This window comes from Patella vulgata, chromosome 4, assembly GCF_932274485.2.
Source record: "Patella vulgata chromosome 4, xgPatVulg1.2, whole genome shotgun sequence".
Lineage (NCBI taxonomy): Eukaryota > Metazoa > Mollusca > Gastropoda > Patellidae > Patella > Patella vulgata.
The window spans coordinates 8,042,308-8,062,214 of record NC_065882.2 but is presented as its reverse complement, the minus strand read 5'-3'; the positions used below and the strand labels follow the sequence as shown (position 1 = coordinate 8,062,214).

Below are 19,907 nucleotides of genomic sequence, written 5' to 3'. Positions count from 1 at the left end.
AATTTAGAAAAACCCAAACCTAGAATTGAGGTAGATAAAGATAGTGGTAAAGAACAAGAAGCACCTCTCTCACTGGCTGCAGGTAATCATCATATTATTACACCTCTCTCACTGGCTGCAGGTAATCATCATATAATTACACCTCTCTCACTTGCTGCAGGTAATGATCATATTATTACACCTCTCTAACTGGCTGCAGGTAATCATCATATTATTACACCTCTCTCACTTGCTGCAGGTAATCATCATATTATTACACGTCTCTCACTTGCTGAAGGTAATCATATTACACCTCTCTCACTGGCTGCAGGTAATCATCATATTATTACATCTCTCTCACTTGCGGCAGGTAATCATCATATTATTACACCTGAAATACAATTCAATATGGGGGTGGGGGTTGGGGGGCTAGGTTGGGATGGCCTGGGCGACCTTCGGATGTAGACTATTTTTCGATCTACAGTCTGAACTATCCCGACCATACTCTATCGTATGGTATGGCTGGTCATGACCACAGGTTGAACTATAGTGCGATAATCCGTGCAACCAAAGGTCGCCATAATGGTTAGCATGTGTGTTTTGTATCATAAGGTCTGTCATTTAATCAATTGGCATGGTTTCCCCAGTTCTACGTGATGAGGAGTAGGGTCGCCTGTCCAACCTCGTGGGTTTTCTTCAGGTCTTCTAGTTCCCCCCACTGCTAAAGACGCACATGCGCATTATTGAAATAAAATTGAACCTTATGTTAGTCCCGAAATTACCTAGTTTGTGTTGAGTGGACGTTGAACCCCATCTCTCTCTCTCTCTCTCTCTCTCTCTCTCTTGACTAAACACTCCAGTATCTTTCTAGAACTGTTTTTGAAATATTATAGCCAGAACGATCAGCTCTTTATGTAAATCTCTTACATAATGCCCCCTAAATTTTATGTTATACACCAGTTTAAAATGCTTGCAGGTTTTCCGCATTTTTCCAGTGGTTATATGAGGAACTGGGGACGAGATACGTTTATAGCTGCTAGAGGTTTAACAATACTGACAGGTAGACAACAGGAAACAAGGTGAGAGACAATCAGACTAAAACACAGATCCTATTTCTTTTTCGTTTTTTATAGTTCAAAATTCACTTCACAACACTAGGATCTGTAAGAGTTGTTATATAACAGGCGTTCGTGTTGATGTGAGGAATAAGCCAATGAAACAATCTGTTACAGCGAGTTCTTGGCATGCTCTTCACCGAACTGTGGGTAAAACCCTAGAAATGTCAACGCTGATTGGTTAATCAATGTCTCACATCATAGGGTCAAAAACAGCTTGTATGACCCCTGACATGACCTCCCAGTACAACTAGTCAGATCTTCATGTAGTGTAGGCCATCGGAAGTAAAAAAAAAATGAAACGAAATATAGATCTGTATTTTAATCAGACTGGGTGAGAGAGATAGAGAGAGAGATGGTGGTTAATTTGCTTGAGTAAAGTGGCTTGTATATGTCAAGGAGTAGGGTCGCCTGTCCAACCTCATGGGTTTTCTCTGGGTCCTCCGTATTCTTCCTACTGCTAAAGACAAATACATGCAAGCGCATTATTGAAATAAAATTCAACCAGATGTTAGTCCCCAAATTACCTAGTTTGTGTCGAGTGGCCAAAAATTAACCATTATAAGTCATTAATCAATTGGGTTGTTTATGTTTTAACAGTGATCAAGAAATTAAACACTTGTAAATTGGACACTTATCAAAATTAAATGGTCAGCTTTAAACTGGACACAAGTACAAATTAGATGATTTTAAATGATTTTTACAAATTTTTAAACAAAGAGTTGATATTGAACGATTTTAAAAGAAATTAGTGCTAGATACACAAGATTAAATGAAACCTGGGTTACGGTAAAAGAGATTTAACATTTGTCCATATAGGCCTACAATATAAATTTTAATTTTTTTTTTTTAAATCTATGTTGTTTTCTTTGATTGTTTTCCAGATGTTTAATATTAGCGTTTGGTGGCACTCTACGACATGGTTTAATACCAAACTTATTAAACGAGGGTACAGGAGCGCGATATAATTGTCGTGATGCTGTATGGTGGTGGTTACAGTGTATACAAGATTATTGTAGACATTTTAAAGACGGATATAAAATATTACACGATAAAATATCTCGATTGTATCCGACTGATGATTCGGATGTCCAACCTCCAGGAAAAGTGGTAAGTTAGAGGATTTCTTAACTTTCATGTCTAGTTGTTGGATGGGATAAATAAAAAACAACAACTTCTCGTGTACACATGTAAAAGATTATTGACAGTTGGAATTCTAAATAAGAGATGTACAAGTCGTAAGTGTGAGGAATTCTAAATTTTATTGTCTAGCAATTTGGATGGAATGATAAAACTTGCACATAGAACCCTTGACATTTGGAATTTAAAATAAAAGTAGGTCATAGCGCCTAAAATTTCCCTCGTAGCTCAAATAGAATGTTTTCATTAGTCCTGCCCCCAAGTTCACGAAGCATTCTCAAACTTAAGTTAAGAATTTACTCAACTTTCAGTCATTGTTTATGAGAAATGTTTTGATCCAGAAGCACAAACTTCGCACATAGTTTCTTATTGATGTATTTGATACATTAAAACAACAAATGTTTTATAAAAGGCTATATTTTAGTTAAAATAAAGCAAATAATTTTGAGTAAATTCTTAACTTAAGTCTGAGAATGCTTCGTGAACTTGGGGCCTGTTAGTGTAGAAATAATAAGATTTATTTATATATTATAGGATCAGCCATTATATGATGTTATACAAGAAGCTATACAAAAACATGCTAGTGGTTTAAAATACCGAGAGAGAAATGCTGGTCATGGCATCGATTCACAGATGACTGATCTAGGTACCTTTATTTTATTCTTTTATCAGAAACTTTTCATGACTTGATGAGTAGGGGGCTGGCTCACTAATCAGGAGGTCCTGGGTTGGAACCTGATGTTCAACAACAAAGTTCCTTGATAATTTGTTATGTAGCATATAAAAAAACTGAGGGAGGGGCAGGGGTTGGATGGCCGAATAGTTAGCATGTGCTTGTTGTATCATAAGTTCTGTCATTGAGTTAACTGGTGTGGTTTTGATTCCCCGCTTGTACGTGACAAGGAGTCGAGTAGATTTTCTCCTTGTTCTCCGGTTCCCTCCCACTGCTAAAGACCCCTACGTGCAAGCAAATTGAATCCTATGTTAGTCCCAAAATGACCTAGTTTGTGGCGAGTGGACGTTAAACGCCAGTTGACTCAATGACAGACCTAATGATACAACACACACGCTAACCATCCAACCCCCCAAATAGAAAAAGAAAGTAAACGTCCATCATAAGAATATTTGATCATGTGTAAACATCGCACAGAGCATTTGTTTATTTAATTGTGTGACTTTTTTCAGGGTTTAATGTAGAAATAGGTGTAAAATGGGAGACAGGTTTTGTGTATGGAGGTAATGAATGGAATTGTGGAACATGGATGGATAAGATGGGTAGTTCTATTAAAGCTAGCAATAAAGGCAAACCAGCTACACCCAGGTATTGACAGCATTACTTTCACTTAAATATATATGAACCATGTGTTAGTCCCGAAATGACCTCCTAGTCTTCAAGACTCGCGGTATTGATAAAATTGAACCATATGTTAGTCCCGAAATGACCTCCTAGCTTTAAGACTCACGGTATTGATAAAATTGAACCACATGTTAGTCACGAAAGGACAGAGTCTTCATTACTCATGGTCTTCATAACATTGAAACATATGTTAGTCCCGAAATGACTTTGTCTTCATGACTCACGGTTTTAGTAAATCGAACCATATGTTAGTTCCGAAATGACCTAATCTTCATTACACACGGTCTTGATAAAATTGGACCATATGTCAGTCCCGAAATGACCTAGTCTTATTACTCATGGTCTTGGTAAAATTGAAACCATATGTTAGTCCCGAAATGACCGAGTCTTCATTACTCATGGTCTTGATAAAATTGAACCATATCTTAGTCCCAAACTTATCACCATTACTCACAATCTTGATAAAATTGAAACATATATTAGTCCCGAACTGACCAAGTCTTCATTACTTGATAAAATTGAACTATGTTAGTCCCGAAATGTGTCTTCATTAATTAGCTGTGTATGGATTTATTGATATCGAAATATTTGATGTTAAACTCTCTAATGTTAAACTGATGTTGAAATCTCTGAGCGGAGATTTAATTAAACCCATGGATGACGAAAATTGAATGGCTGTCTTTTATTAGCCCAGTTGGTGCCAAAAAGTAGGATGTTAAGCCTGATTTTATTTATGTGTTTGTATTACAGAGATGGATCAGCGGTAGAGATTGTAGGATTAAGTATGTCAACTATAAGATGGTTAGACGAAATCAACGCCAAGGGAATCTACCCGTATGATGGTGTTACGGCAAAAATAGATGGTAAATCACATTTATGGACTACTCTCCTTCGAATTCCAACTGTTAAGGGTCCTTTTACAATCTGATTAAAACACAGATCATATTTCGTTTCGTTTTTTATAGTTCAAAATTTCGTTTTACTTGTCTTTACTACACTAGGATCTGAAAGAGTTGTTATATATTCCACGTTCTGATTGATGTGAGGGATTAGCCAATGATATGGTCTGTTACGGCGAGTTCTTGGTTCTTGGTAAACCACTCTGAACCGAGATTAGCAATTGATTTGGATGTAATCATCAATGAGCGTTGAGCAGCAGATAGGATTCAAATCCAATAAACATCACAGGCTAGCGATGACATAGAGAGTTGATTATGGCCTGGATAAGTTAATTAATGTCTAATTAATAATTTAGATAACATTTCAGGCCTAAAGAAAGGCCTGCAATAGGCAGATTTAGCTCTTGCATAATGTATGTTTAAATGTCAAAATAATTGTTTTTTTCTTCCAGGTAACGAAACCAAAGTGACATTTAAGGACTGGGCTAATAAAATAAAATCAAACTTCGAAAGAAATTTTTGGATAAATGATGAGCCTGATCCCGACAATGAACCCAACCCAGAACTGATCAACAGACGTGGAATGTATAAAGATTCTTTCTTTGCTACACAGTTTTGGGCGGACTTTCAACTTCGACCTAATTTTACAGTAGCCATGGTTGTGGTATGTAGTTATTGTCAGTTCACCTTTTCATTATCTGGGGCCTGATCATCAACAAATCTGAACAGAAGGCACCTGTTAGACACAAATTATTACACAATGTTTTTAACGACAACATTTTCATGTGGATGTATATTGTCGTCGCCCCTGGATGACCACAATTTGTTTGTGAACACTCTACAGATCACAATTTTTATCCAATTTTAACAAAACTTGAAATATAGGTCTATCTCCCAAGATCTTGGTTCCTTTCGATAATCGCGCATTTCAGATCATTACTTCCAGGATTATGGCACCTGATCGTATGAAAATCACTTTTTTTGTTTTTTAGCTTGTTCTCTGTCCATCTCTTACAAAATTTAGGCATATCTTGCCTGGCAACCACTGGTTATTATGATATATACATTATGAGATAATTTGTGTCCTACAGGTGCCTTACGTTCAGGCTTCTATATTAATTGTTCTTGACAAAGTCTGTGACATGTGCCTTATGTCCAGGCAGGGTGTTGGATGGCCGAATGGTTAGCATGTGCGCGCTGCGCTGTATCATACGGTCTGTCATTGAGTCAACTGGCGGGGTTTCTATTCCCCAGTTGTTCATGACAGGAGTAGGGTTTCCTCCCACTGCTAAAGATCCCTACGCTCAAGCGAATTATTGAAATAAAATTGAACCATGTGTTAGTCCTGAAATGACCTAGTTTGTATCGAGTGGAAGTTAAACCCCATTTCTCTCTCTCTCTCTTATGTCCAGGCTTGTATACGTTGTGGTTAATTTGTACTTGACAAAGTCTCGGATCAAATGTATGATATTGTGATCAAATGCCCGATATTGTAATCTCAGGTCAAATGCCCGATATTGTTATCTTGGATCAAATGTCTGATATTGAAATCTTGGATCAGATATTGTAATCTCTGATCATATGTCTAGATATTGTAATGTGAGATTGATATCGAATGGGCGATATTGTAATCTCAGATCAAATTTCCCATGTTGTAATCACTAATAAATTGATCTGATATTTTAATTACTGATAAATGATAAAATGATCTGATGTTTTAATTGCTGATAAATGATCCGATATTGTACCAAATATAATTCATGTTTATTATAGGCCCCAGAATTATTTACACCAGAAAGAGCCTGGATAGCACTGACTACTGCACAAAATAATTTATTAGGACCATTAGGAATGAAAACCCTAGATCCAAAGTAAGTAAGAATCTTGCCATATATAAGATATATCATGAATAAACATCATTTTAAAACAGTTTTTAAAAAAGATATTTTGTAAACACAACAGTAAATAATTGAAGTAGACCTTACATGTATTTTTATCACTCTAACCATCCGTAAAAAGGGAAAGTTGTAAACTGAAAAGGGTAAACAATAGAAACAGGGTTCCCGCGGTCCTTGAAAATCCTTGAATATCCTTAAATTTAAAATTTCATTTTCAAGGTCTTGAATATCCTTGAATTTCGCGGAAATAGGAAAATATCCTTGAATTTCAGTTGAGATCCTTAATTTTGTTTCAAATGTCTTCAATTCCTTTTAAATATAAGATTATAACGATAGTTGGTAATGTTTTGGTTATTTTTAAGATGAAAAATTATAACTTTAGGCTAAAAAATGTCCTTGAAAATCCTTGAATTTGACGTATATTTATCCTTGAATATCCTTGAAAAAATGTTTGACGAAGCCGCGGGAACCCTGAGAAAGTTTACCCTATAGTTCTTGAGGAAAGTATGACATTTCAACCACGGAGGGTTTTATCGCTAACCATTTGGCATCTAGGGTTGTATAATAGATAGCCGGGTTGTGTGGTCTAGTGGTTATGCGTGCGTGTGAAATCACAAGATCTGTCATTGAGTTAAGTGGCATGGTTTCGATTCCCTGCTTGTACATGATACGGAGTAGAGTGGCCTGTCCAATCTTATGTGTTTTCTCCGGGTCCTCTGGTTTCCTCCCACAGCTAAAGACCCGCAATGACCTAGTTTGTGTCGAGCGAACATTAAACCCCATTTCTCTCTCTGTGGAGGATTCTAAATAGTACCTATTTAACCTCTGTGACCTATATTTTATATTCTAGAGACTGGGGTTATATTGGTAGTTATGATATATTTTTATATTTTAGAGACTGGGGTTATGATATATTTTATATTCTAGAGACTGGGGTTATATTGGCGGTTATGATATGTTTTATATTCTAGAGACTGGGGTTATGATATATTTTTATATTTTAGAGACTTTGGTAGTTACGATATATTTTATATTCTAGTGACTTTGGTAGTTATGATATATTTTTATATTCTAGAGACTGGGGTTATATTGGCGGTTATGATATGTTTTATATTCTAGAGACTGGGGTTATGATATATTTTTATATTTTAGAGACTTTGGTAGTTACGATATATTTTATATTCTAGTGACTTTGGTAGTTATGATATATTTTTATATTCTAGAGACTGGGGTTATATTGGTGATTATGATAATGCCAATGATTCTACTGATGGACGTATTGCTTGTGGTTTTAATTATCATCAAGGACCAGTAAGTTCCTTTAAATTTATTAAAGATACATTATGGGAGATAAGATAAAGAGATGGCAGTTCTCGCTATAATAGTTAAAAACTAGATAGTGTAAAGGTAATTTGCTGAAAATTTCAGTCAAATTGATCTACTATGAGCTGAGAACGAAGCCGGTGAAATTTTCGCATAGTCTCTGTCATCATTACTAAAATCATAGTCTCGATTATCCACTTTTATTGATTTAATTATCAATAGCCGTTAGTTGCATATAGGAATCTAATCCAGCCAACATCGAAGGCTAGCCTTGACATCGAGAGTTTATTATGGTCTACATAAGTTAATTAATGTCTAATTGATAATTTAGATAACATTTCAGGCCTAAAGAAAGACTTGTAATAAGCAGATTTTGCTCTTGCATAATGCATGTTTAAATTATGATAATTACACATGCGGTTTGTTTAATGCTCAAGCTGTGTGAAAATATCTTTCACATCAGGCCTCACCAGTTCAAATTTTGCTTCCTTTTTCGTTAGGGGATTCTTCCATCCATTTATTGTACTTTGATACTTTGAGTCAACTGGCATGGTTTTGATTGCCCGGTTGTACTTGACAGGAGTATGGTCGACTGTCCAACCCCGTGGGTTTTCTCCAGGTCCTTGGTTTCCTCCCACTGCTAAAGACCTCTATGTGCAAGCAAATTATTGCAACAAAATTGAACCATATGTTAGTCCTGAAATAACCTCTCTCTCTCTCTCTCTCTCTCTCACTTTCACTCTTTCACTCATTGAGTCAATCGGCATGGTTTCAATCCCAAGCTGGTATGTGATAAGGCGTAGGGTCACCTACATAACTTCGTTTGTTTTCCTCTAGTCCTTGTGTTTCCTCCACCTACTCGCCATTGTACAATATGTACTAAAATGACATAGCTTGTGTCAAGTGGATGTTAAGCCCTGTATCTGTGATTGTATCTTTTGATATCAGTTTAATTGGGCTGATGTTGATGTTATAAATAATGTATGCATGTTTGTATATCATGCATTCTTGAAAAGAGACAATTACATATAAAATCATAAGTCTAAACTTAAAGTAAAAATTACAGCGTACAAAATGGGGTCTTGACAAAGTGAATAAATGTAATTATTTATAATAAAAGAAATTGTATATTGAAATTGTGTTTGATAAACTGACCCCCCTGTGGAACCGCCCCTGATATTCTTACACGATTCATTGTCTTCATTGGCCCAGTTGGTTCAGAAAACATTTAACTCCATTTCCTATTTACATTCAATTTACTATTGTCTTCTATTTTTAAGGAATGGTTATGGCCAATTGGATATTTTCTGAGAGCCAAGTTATATTTTGCTAGTAAATTAGAGTCGAAGAAACAGGGTATTTTAAAGGAAACTATTGGATTTATAGAATCTAGATTAGCCAATCATTATCTAGAATTAATGAAGTCACCATGGCAATCACTTCCTGAATTAACCAATTCTAACGGATCGGTAAGTAGTATGCCATCTTTCATTCAAAATACATTCAGTCATCTAAATCTTTACGACAATATTTCAAGGACAGCTGTCTAGTCATTCAGATGGGACAAAAATCTGAGGTCCCATGTACACATTGATGTGCACGTTAAAGATCCCTTGACTGTTGGAATTCTATATATGAGTAGGCTGTAGCACCGCTGTTCGGGCAAAATTTTCGTTATAGCACAACGCATGGCGTATATGCCCGTCTTCATTAGCCCATATGCTGTCTGTGAAATCTGATTAAAATACAGATCTATATTTCGTTTCGTTCTTTTATACTTTTGATGCCCTACACAACATGGAGATCTGACCGGTTGTAGCAGTAGGTCGCGTCAGAGGTCATACGAGCGGCTTCTGACCCTATGACGCCAGACATTTGATTAACCAATCAGCATTGATGTTACTAGTGGATTACCCACAGTTCCGTGCAAAACATGCCTAAAGCTCACAGAAACAGACCGTTTCATTGGCTAATTCCTCACGCCATTCAGAACACGTCAATAATAACAACTCTTCCAGATCCTAGTGTAGTAAAGACAAGTAAAACGAAATTTTGAACTATAAAAACGAAACGAAATAGAATCTGTGTTTTAATGAGATTGGTTGTCTGTGTAGAGAATACAGAATCCTGACATTTTCAATTCATCATATCTTTGTAACAGAATCAAACTTTTTTGTAACAGAATTGAACCATTTTTGTAACAGAATTGAACCATTTTTGTAACAGAATTGAACCATTTTTGTAACAGAATTGAACCATTTTTGTAACAGAATTGAACCATTTTCATAACGGAATTGAACCATTTTCATAACGGAATTGAACCGTTAGTGATTCAACTTTCAAGCGATTCAAAATTCCTCAAATGATGATGAGACTTTAATTAAAGGTGCATTATGTAAGAACTAAATCTGCCTATTGTAGGTTTTTATTGTTGCCTCAAATGATGATTAGTTGTTAATTAAAGGTACATTATGTAAGAGCTAAAACAGCCTATTGCAAGTCATTATTGTTGCCTCAAATGTTATGTAAATTATTATTTAAACATTTATTAACATGACGACCATGATCAGCTCTCCAGGTCATCAGATGGCTCCACTTTTAAGTAGATTAGAGCACTTCGGCTATTTAATGATTTAATTTAATTTAAAAATGGAGAAGTGATGCTAAGACTTGAATAACTAGCACCTTGGTTACGATAATAAACAGTCAATGCGAAATCTTGTCAAAACTCCAAACAATGATAACTTCGCTCAGAATAAAGTAATTTGAATGAAATTTTCAAAATATTAATTTTGTGTTATCTATTTGTGAACTGTTACAGCAAGAACGATCAGCTCTGTTGCTAAATCTTACATAATGTATCTTTAAATTAACCCCAATGCCGTTTCTATATCATAAAGTCTGTCACTGAGTCAACTGCCGGGTTTTCCATGGGTTCTCCGGTTTCTTCCCACTGCTAAAGACCCTTACGTGCAAGCGAATTATTGAAATAAAACTGAACCAGAAGTTAGTCCCGAAATGACCTAGTTTGTGTCGAGTGGAGTTAAACTCCATTTCTCTCTCTCTCTCCAATACCCTGTGACCCCCACATTATCAATATTAATTTGATTATAAATGTTTTATATTTTCAGTATTGTCGAGACAGTTGTCGAGGTCAGGCATGGAGTGTAGGCTGTGTATTAGAAGTATTGTACGATCTCGAGAACGTTGATATGCCATCTTCGCTTCCTTCCTCACTCCCTTCCTCCGATTCAGCTCCAGATATAAATGGCAATTTATGTTAAAATCCTTTCAATTTGATTAAATTACAGATCTATATTTCGTTATATGGCCTCTACTACATGAAGATTTGACCAGTTGTAGTGGAAGGCTGCATCAGGAGTCATACAAGTGGCTTTTTAACCTATGATGTTAGACATTCGATTAACCGCTCAGCATTGATGTCTCTACTAGTAGGATACCCACAGTTACGTGCATCGCACGTCAAGAACTCACTGCAACAGACTGTTTCATTGGCTAATCCCTCGCATCAACTAAAACGCGGGTTATATAACAACTCTTCCAGATCCTAGTGTAGTAAAGACAAGTAAAACGAAATTCAAAACTATAAAAAACGAAAAGAAATAGGATCTGTGTTTTAATCAGATTGAAATCTTATTCAATACGTTATATTAACATATCTAATATATAATTGGTTTTATTCTAATATAAAATCTTACATCTTCTCTCACTAATAAGATGGGTTGTGTGGTCATGTGGTCTAACACTAGCGCTTTAGCTAAGAAGGTCTGTCTTAGAGGCAAGTGGTATGGTTTCTAGCTCTAAGGTTGTATAATAGGTGGGGGGTGGGGTGGTTATTAGTTCTGTCATTGAGTCAAGTGGCGTGGTTTTGAGTCCAAGCTTTACGTGACAAGAAGTATGGTCGCCTGTCCATCCTTGTGGGTTTTCTCCGGGTTCTCCAGTTTCCTCCCACTGTGATATAGAGGTTAACGCATGCGCGTGAAATCACAAGTTCTGTCATTGAGTCAAGTGGCGTGGTTTTGAGTCCAAGCTTTACGTGACAAGTAGTATGGTCACCTGTCCATCCTCATGTGTTTTCTCCGGGTCCTCCCGTTTCCCCCCACTGCTAAAGGGCTTATAGGGCTTGCTGCTTCACTCTACACATTGATTAAACATCAACTCGTATAAGATAAATCTGATATTTTGTAGCTCCAATTAGTGGTCACATTGAATATTGATATAACAATTTCAATATTTTAAGTCATTATTCAAATATCATTTGAATATTCTTAGTCATTTTTTAATAAGATTCAACTATTTGATTCAGTTTACATGTTATTTTGAATATTAGGCCTATCTGATATCATTATATATATATAAACATGGTTATTTGTTATATTATATTACAAGGGCATTAGTTTGAAATGTGGATTATGTGCATCACCGATTTTTTTTTATTTGTTCCCATTTTCTCTGTGATATTGTTTTATAAGGAAGATGAATATATTGGAAGATCAGTGTTCATTTACATTTGTTCTGGGGGGGGTTTTCGGTGTGGTTTCCCCTTGTCAGTGATGCTGGAAGGTGGGCCTGAAAAGGACAGCTGTCTAGTCGTTCAGATAGGACGAAAAACCAAGGCCCCATGTACACAGTGGTGTGTACGTTAAAGATCCCTAGGCAGTTTGAATTTGATATAAGCATAGGACGTAGTGCCGCTGTCTGGGCAAAATTTCACTCATAGCACACTGTAGGCCTGCGCTGTATGCCCAGTCGGAGCAGAACAGTAGGATGTTAAACCCCATTTCATTTACATTTGGTTTAGAGATAGACTAGTATCATAACAATGAGAAATGTTATCCATTTTTTTATTTTTTCCTAAATGCGTATAAAAGTATATATCAATCAATCAATCTATCTGATATTAACCAAAGAGAAGTTTTTTGTTTGTTTTGAAAATTGTTATTATATAGTATATTTTAATATTAACCAGTGCTTTCAGTTATTGAATTATATTACGTTGTGGTGATACTACATTATTAATATTTAACTAGTTTTATAGAGACATATTTGATGTGTGATTCGGAAGTCGTAATTCATTGTTTAATTTACCAAAGTGGTTATTTTTACGGACCCATAATCCAATATTGATAGGCTATTGGGAAAATAGTGCAGTCGTACGTAAGTACGTAGATGGGATGCTTGCCTTTGGACCTGGATTTCCAATTTCCTGCCACCGTGAATGCACGAATAGTCCAGTTCACCAAACCTTAATTTTTAATTAAATATTCTCTTCGTCGCCCATTTTGACATTGCCTCAATGGTCCACGAACTTCTTGTATATAAGCCAACGAAATTCAAGGCTTTCCATTTTCTTATGGAGGCCAAAAGACAATCAAAAGTATTGAACTTCTGCCAGGTCGGCCATTTTCCGGAATTGAAGTGTGCATTCGGAATAGTGGATTATGGGTCCGTAAAGTTAATATACATCATTGGCACGACAGGATGTGCCGTAAAAATAATCTGCCAATATTATGTGCCGTAAAAATAGCCACTTTGTTAAGGTATATGTCAAAATAGGCTAAAATAATAATAATAAAAAAAAATAGTTTGCTTTATTTGTCAAATCTAAACTTATACCTTTGGTGTTATACATTAAAAATATATTTTTAGCCTATTTTCACATTTTTCTCTGACTCATTTTGCAATCACAGGTCACATATATATATATATAGATTGTGTATAATCTATACTCATTTAGGAGTTATTGTGTACGATCTATAGAGATATATTGGTATGAGTTATTTTGTATACATAATGGAGATATATGGTACTCAGCTGTGAGTTATTGTGTATATACTATAGAGATATACAATACCATCTGTGAGTTATTGTGAATATACTATGGAGATATATGGTACTCAGCTGTGAGTTATTGTGTATCATATATATAGAGATATACAATACTACTGTGAGTTATTGTGTATATACTATAGAGATATACAATACTCATCTGTGAGTTATTATGTATTCACCATGAGTTATTGTCTATATTCTAGAGATATATGATACTCATATGTGAGTTATTGTATATAGTCAATAGAGATGTATAAAACTAGACTGTGAGTTATGGTGTATAATCTATAGATATATATATGTAATATTCAGCTATGAGTTATTGTGTATAAAGATATAGGGATATATAATAATAGGCTGAGGGTTATTGACTATAATCTATAAAGATATTTGGAGATATATGTAATACTCAGCTATGAGTTATTGTGTATAAAGATATATAGATATACAATAATAGACTGTGAGTTATTGACAATAGCTGTTATTGTATATAACCTATAGAGATATATAAAACTCATGAATGAGTTATTATATAAACTATAGAGATATATACTGGCATGAGTATATGTAGAGACCTAATCCTAGTCTATGAGATATTCAGTATAAACTATAGAGATGTATGATACTCAGATCATCTGTGAGTTATTGTGTATAACCTATAGAGATATACTGGTATGAGTATATTATATTATATTGTAGACTCATCCCACCCGGCAAACCTCGGCAGATTCTAGTACTCTACATCTAGCCTCAGCTGTATGACAGTTAGTGATATGTACCTACACCTATAAAATTACAATACGGCACCGGTTTACTTATTAGGAAAACTTGCCGCTTTTAAAAAGAAGTTATCAAAATTGCGTCGTTCGAAGCATGTGTAGAATTTCAGTGCAAAGTTTTCCTTGTTTGAAGAAAATTGGATAAACTTGAAAGAAAAACAGCTTCAGACTTTGAAATATTTGTATGATAAAACGTTCTTCAAAGGAGTCATCATGGGCAACACTGTTGGTAAATCCGTGAACTGGAAAGTAGTTCCAATGGCGGACTTCGTCATACAGCCGAGGCTAGATGAAGGGTACTGGAATCTGCTGAGGTTTGCGGAGTGATACTCATCCTGCAAGTCATCTGTGAGTTATTGTGTAGTCTAGAGTGATATATAATGCTAGACTGTGAGTTATTGTATATACCATAGCAATATACTGGTATAAGTAATTGTATATATGGGAATTTTATTGACTGTGTATTTGTTATGACTGGTGTGTATGGTTTATAATATTACTTAAAGGATATTAAGTTGTTAGTGTTTTTTAGTTTCTATTTTTAGATGTATATAATTAAACCGGGATTTTATATTCTGTTCTGTCGCAAAATTTCAACAATTACTTCCGAACGAATGACCCACGGAACTGGGTGGGTGGGTTGAAAGACACACCGCGGATACAAAATGATAAATTGAATGTCAGTTATTTTGTCTTAAACTCAAATCAAAATCCACACATGTCAACGTTTTCTTACTGCGTTGAGAGCCACGGTGGCTAAGTGGGTAAGAAGCTGGCTCGCTAGTCTGGAGGTCGCAGGTTCGCTCCCGGTGTTGGCCGAGATGTTCATCAGGATTTTCTGGCATGGTTTCCCCTTGTCAGTGGTGCAGGACAGAGAGTCTCACAAGGACAGCTGTCTAGTCATTTGGACGGGAGGGAAAAACGAGATTCTATCTACACATTAGCCTGCACGTAAAAGATCTCTTGGTAGTTGGAATTTGATATAAGAGTAGGCTGTCCGGGCAAAATGTCCCTCAAAGCACACTGTATGGCGTATGCCCATCTTCATTAGCCCAGTTGGAGCAAAACAGTAGCACGTTAAACCCCATTTCATTTCATTTCTCTCTCTGTCAGTGTGGATGGGCAATTGACCAAGATTTATACGTGGGTTATTCATTCAGACGCAACTGTTGAGATTTTGCGACAATCCCAAAGTGCCAGCAAAGAATGCACTACACACAAACCAGTAAGAATTCCACAAATAGAATATTTTTCGACCCTGAATGCCAGAAGTAGATATTATACTCCTCTATAAAATCGTGTTAACATATTTCTTTAACCTACAAATTGTAAATATTTACGTAATCTTTTTAATTTGATGTATACATTTGCCTGAGTTTTGTGAATTTTCCATGGCGATTTTTGTTATAAGAAATATTAGTAAAAGTAATTTTCCCTTGGCATTTTTTTAACGTCTGCTATTTGACTATTGGAAATATAAAAAGAGGTAAATAAAACTTCAAGCCAATCAAATGTATTCTCTTATTTTGTGTCGAAAGATGATATGTCATCCGGGGGGTTTGGGACCTGCTTATAGTCCAACCTTCGAAGATTGGTTATATGTTCAATCTAGTTGGGGGGTGTAAGATTGAACATACAATAATTAAATAACTCATTTCTTCTTGGTATAATCTTATATTCTGTAACAATACTTAAACAATAATAATATAAATACAATACTGACCCACAGGCTAGGTAACTTAATAAGGAACAGCATCTAAGAAATAACTTATCAGAGACCTGCCCTTCAGTATGTTCTCCTACCTGCCTGTGGTTTAACCACCTATGATCTACAATCTTTCCTCTAATATACTAGAGGTTACTTGGTAACAATAAACAATAATTAATACTTTATATATTTAAACTTAAAGTCGCAATTTCATATTTTTAAGTTATATTTTTAAAGTTTATTAAAATAAAGCCTTAAAATAGATGGTATCTATAAACAGTCCTACCTTGTTAAAGAATAATCCTAATAATCCTATAATTCACTGTTGCCAGTTGAGAAATTGGCAAAAATATCATTTTCAGGTAATTGTGTTATTTCCGGTGTAAATGAGTTTTAAGTGTGAGAATGACACCTATGATCGTATAATAGTGAGTTGACAACCTATCGAACAAAAGACATAGAAATAATTATAATGTTTTGACTTTCTTAGAAAAATATGAAATTGTAACTTTAATAATATTTTATAGTTGTTAAGGGGTAGTATTTAATTGACATCCATTCATTCATTTGCTCAGGTGACTATATGGGCCTTGATTATGTTATGTTTATAGATGGATTATCTCATTACTATTATCATGGACCATGCTATTATTGTTTCTAATCTCTGTCATAGCTGACCACTGTTAACTTACTATAGATAATCCATCTTGGGAGCCAAGTTGTGGTGTACGTCTCCTCCAATTGGGTGAATGGCTGTGTTAATTACTACCTGGTCATAAAAGCTTGAATTCTTCATGTAAAGACAAGGGTGTCGAGAACCAGCGACGGCCCCCGAGAACCAGCGACAGCCAGGCAGGATACGCCGACATTTTGCAAGAGATGGATAGAGAACAAGCTAAAACAAACGTGACTTTTTGTACTGCAATCAGGGGCAATAATCCATAAAGTTACGGCGTGAAATGTGCAAATATCAAAAGGGACTGAGATCTTTGGGATATAAAGATATGTTTTAAGTTTCATCAAAATCGGATAAAAATTGCGACCTCTAGAGGGTCAACAACCTTCGTATTACACACTTCTACACAATTTGCGTACACAGAGCGGCCATTTTGTCGGGCATTTTCATTTCGATTTTCCCGAAATTCGAATTCAACCTTTTGGTGGAATGGTGATGTATTTAAACGGTTTTAAAAATCAGAAGAAAATTGTGACCTCTAGAGAATCCGCAAGGTAAAAATGCGATTTTTTCGAACAATCAGGGGCTATAATCCAGGAAGTTAAGTTCGGGTATCCACGATTATCAAAAGGAACTAAGATCTTAGTTTGTAATGCTTATATATTCACACGTTTTTTTTAAATCGGATACAAATAGTGACCTCTAAAGGGACCACAAGCTAAAAATGTGATTTTTTGTTCAATCAAGGGCCATATTTCAGGAAATTACGATCCGATATGCGCGAATATCGAGAGAAACCAATATCTTTGGGTTATAAACATGTATTTCAAGTTTCATCGAAATCGGTTTAAAATTGTGACCTCTAGAGGGTCAACAACATTGATTTACCAGATGTTTACACTATTTGCGCATGTGGGACGGCCAGTTTCTCCAGCAGTTTTGCCCCGATTTTCACGAAATTTGAACTAGACAAGCATTACGGTGTAACGGTGATATATTCGAACGTTTTTTTTAAATCGGATAAAAATTGTGACCTCTAGAGGGATCACAAGCTAAAAATGCTATTTTTCGTACTCAGGGGCCATTCCGATTTTTAAACCAGGAATTTCTCTAATGTTTTTTTATCTGAGATTTAGGATACACAGCCAAACATTCAGTTTTTTCATCATTTAATTTTAGTTTGTTGAAAGACATCCATAAGTGAATATCAGCCAAACATTTTTTTATTTTATGTAAAGATTCTCGTAATGGTACAGGGTCAGAAATACCAAACGAACAATACAACTGGGTATCATCAGCAAAACCGTGATTTTGAACATTTTGTCTTCGGATAAGAGGTCCAAGTGGAAGCAAGTATATAGCAAAAATAATAATGGACCGTTGGACCCAGAACTGAACCTTGGGGAACTCCAATGAACAATACGAGACTGGGTCCGAGAGCGTTTCCCCGATTAGTATTTGCTGACTCCTGTTTTGAAGGTAGGATTGAAGCCACAACAGCACATTTCCTGTGATGCCGACCCGAGTTTCTAGTCTGCTAAAAAGTATCTGGTGTTCAGTAGTGTTGAATGCTGCGATTAAGTCTAGCAAGACCAACAAAATTCCACAGTTTCTATCTAACGACGTGTCAATGTCCGATTTTATTTTCAGTAGAGCTGTCTATGTACTGTGACCTATTTTATATGCAGATTGTAAAGGTTCATGAAGATGATTTCTATTTAGATATTCTGTGATTTGTTGCGCGACGACCTTCAAAAACTTTTTCAGGGAATGGTAAATTAGAAACTGGTCTATAGTTCTTTAAAATATCTTGATCAAGACTAGGTTTCTTTAATATTGGTAGTACTAATGCACATTTCAAAGATGTAGGCCTGTTGCTGACAACAGGATAGTATTTATAATCCTGGTGATGATGCCAATAAGAGAATCGAGCACAGGTCTCTTCTTAAATAACCACTTTGGTATCGGATCGAGACTGCAGGTTGCAGATTTCGCCCTAAGTATTGTAGCCTTAACAGTATCGGTTGTCACGCAGACTCGAATACTTTGAGATAAGAGAGTGAAAGTGAAGAGAAATCTGCAAAGGAGTCATTAGCATGGGTTTCGCTGTCGAGCTCTTTTCTTAAGTTACTGACCTTATCTTTATAAAAAATTGACAAAAACCTTTTGCCAATTGCTGGTGACTGGTCCTAGAGGGAAGTTTACTAGATACATCAACTGTGAGAGTTTTTACAACTTTGAACAGCTTTTTAATAGAATCTGATGAATCTAATTTGGAAGCGAAATAAACCGATTTAGCACGTTCAATTTTCTTCACAACCGCTCCTGCCTTGGATTTATATATTTCCTTGTGTACCACTAATTACCCATCACTGCTATGCTCTCTTAGATTTTTTGCGCTCCTTCCTCGCCTCATCAATATCATCAGTGTACCAAGACTTGAGATTTGAACCTTTAGATTTCCTAGATTTTAGAGGTGCCACCAAATCGACAGATTTTGTAACATTGGTATTGTAGTTATTGACCAGAGCATTTATATTATCACCTGGATCTTTTAAAAAGGATTTATTTAGTCCCTGAGCAAATTGTTCAACATCAAGATTTTTCAGTTTTCTGCAAGCTGTTGTTTTCACAGAATTTGTTTCGTGTTGGAATTTGACATCACCAATTTTTATTGGGGGGGGGGGGGGACACCCGACACAGTCTATAGTAGGTATTTTAGAGCTATGGTCTGCAAAAAAGCACACCCGACACAGTCTACAGTAGGTATTTTAGAGCTATGGTCTGCAAAAAAAATTTTTGGGGGGCAAAACATTTTTTCAGGGGGAAGGGCGCAGTGAAGTTTTTATGGGGGGGGGGGGGGGGGGCACACCCGGCACAGTCTACAGTAAGTATTTTTAGAGCTATGGTCTGCACATTTATTTTTTCGCCGGGGAGGGGCAAAACATTTTTTCAGGGGGGGGGGGGGATGGGGCATTGGCTACGGGCCTGAACGAAAGCATACATTAAATGACAACATAAATCAGATACTCGAGTTATCTTCCTTCAGGCGAATTTGCGTGAAACCCCGATTTAGGCACAAGTCACAAGGCAGCGAAGCTTCTTAAATTCAACTAAATTGTTATTTTGTGTTTCCAAAGTCAACATTTTGGAGTTATTGGGTGTTATTTTGGAGTATTG

General features: G+C 35.9%; 1 protein-coding gene across 1 annotated transcript; it reads left to right on the top strand.

The window, feature by feature from the left end:
- The first annotated feature begins 225 nt into the window (after positions 1 to 225).
- Positions 226 to 15,855, top strand: LOC126819099 (glycogen debranching enzyme). Its single transcript, XM_056100742.1, has 11 exons — positions 226 to 238; positions 956 to 1,058; positions 1,979 to 2,204; positions 2,769 to 2,880; positions 3,420 to 3,555; positions 4,342 to 4,454; positions 4,943 to 5,154; positions 6,264 to 6,361; positions 7,612 to 7,699; positions 8,992 to 9,180; positions 10,843 to 15,855. The coding sequence occupies exons 2-11, from the start codon at positions 982 to 984 to the stop codon at positions 10,993 to 10,995; spliced, it is 1,404 nt and encodes a 467-aa protein (XP_055956717.1). The 5' UTR covers positions 226 to 238; positions 956 to 981; the 3' UTR covers positions 10,996 to 15,855.
- The last annotated feature ends 4,052 nt before the right edge of the window (positions 15,856 to 19,907 follow it).

Coding starts and splice junctions, on each gene's coding strand:
- LOC126819099 (XM_056100742.1), top strand. CDS start 982: ATGAGGAACTGGGGACGAGATACGTTTATAGCTGCTAGAGGTTTAACA. Junction 2,205..2,768: donor TCCAACCTCCAGGAAAAGTG/GTAAGTTAGAGG, acceptor TATATATTATAG/GATCAGCCATTATATGATGT. Junction 5,155..6,263: donor TTACAGTAGCCATGGTTGTG/GTATGTAGTTAT, acceptor TGTTTATTATAG/GCCCCAGAATTATTTACACC.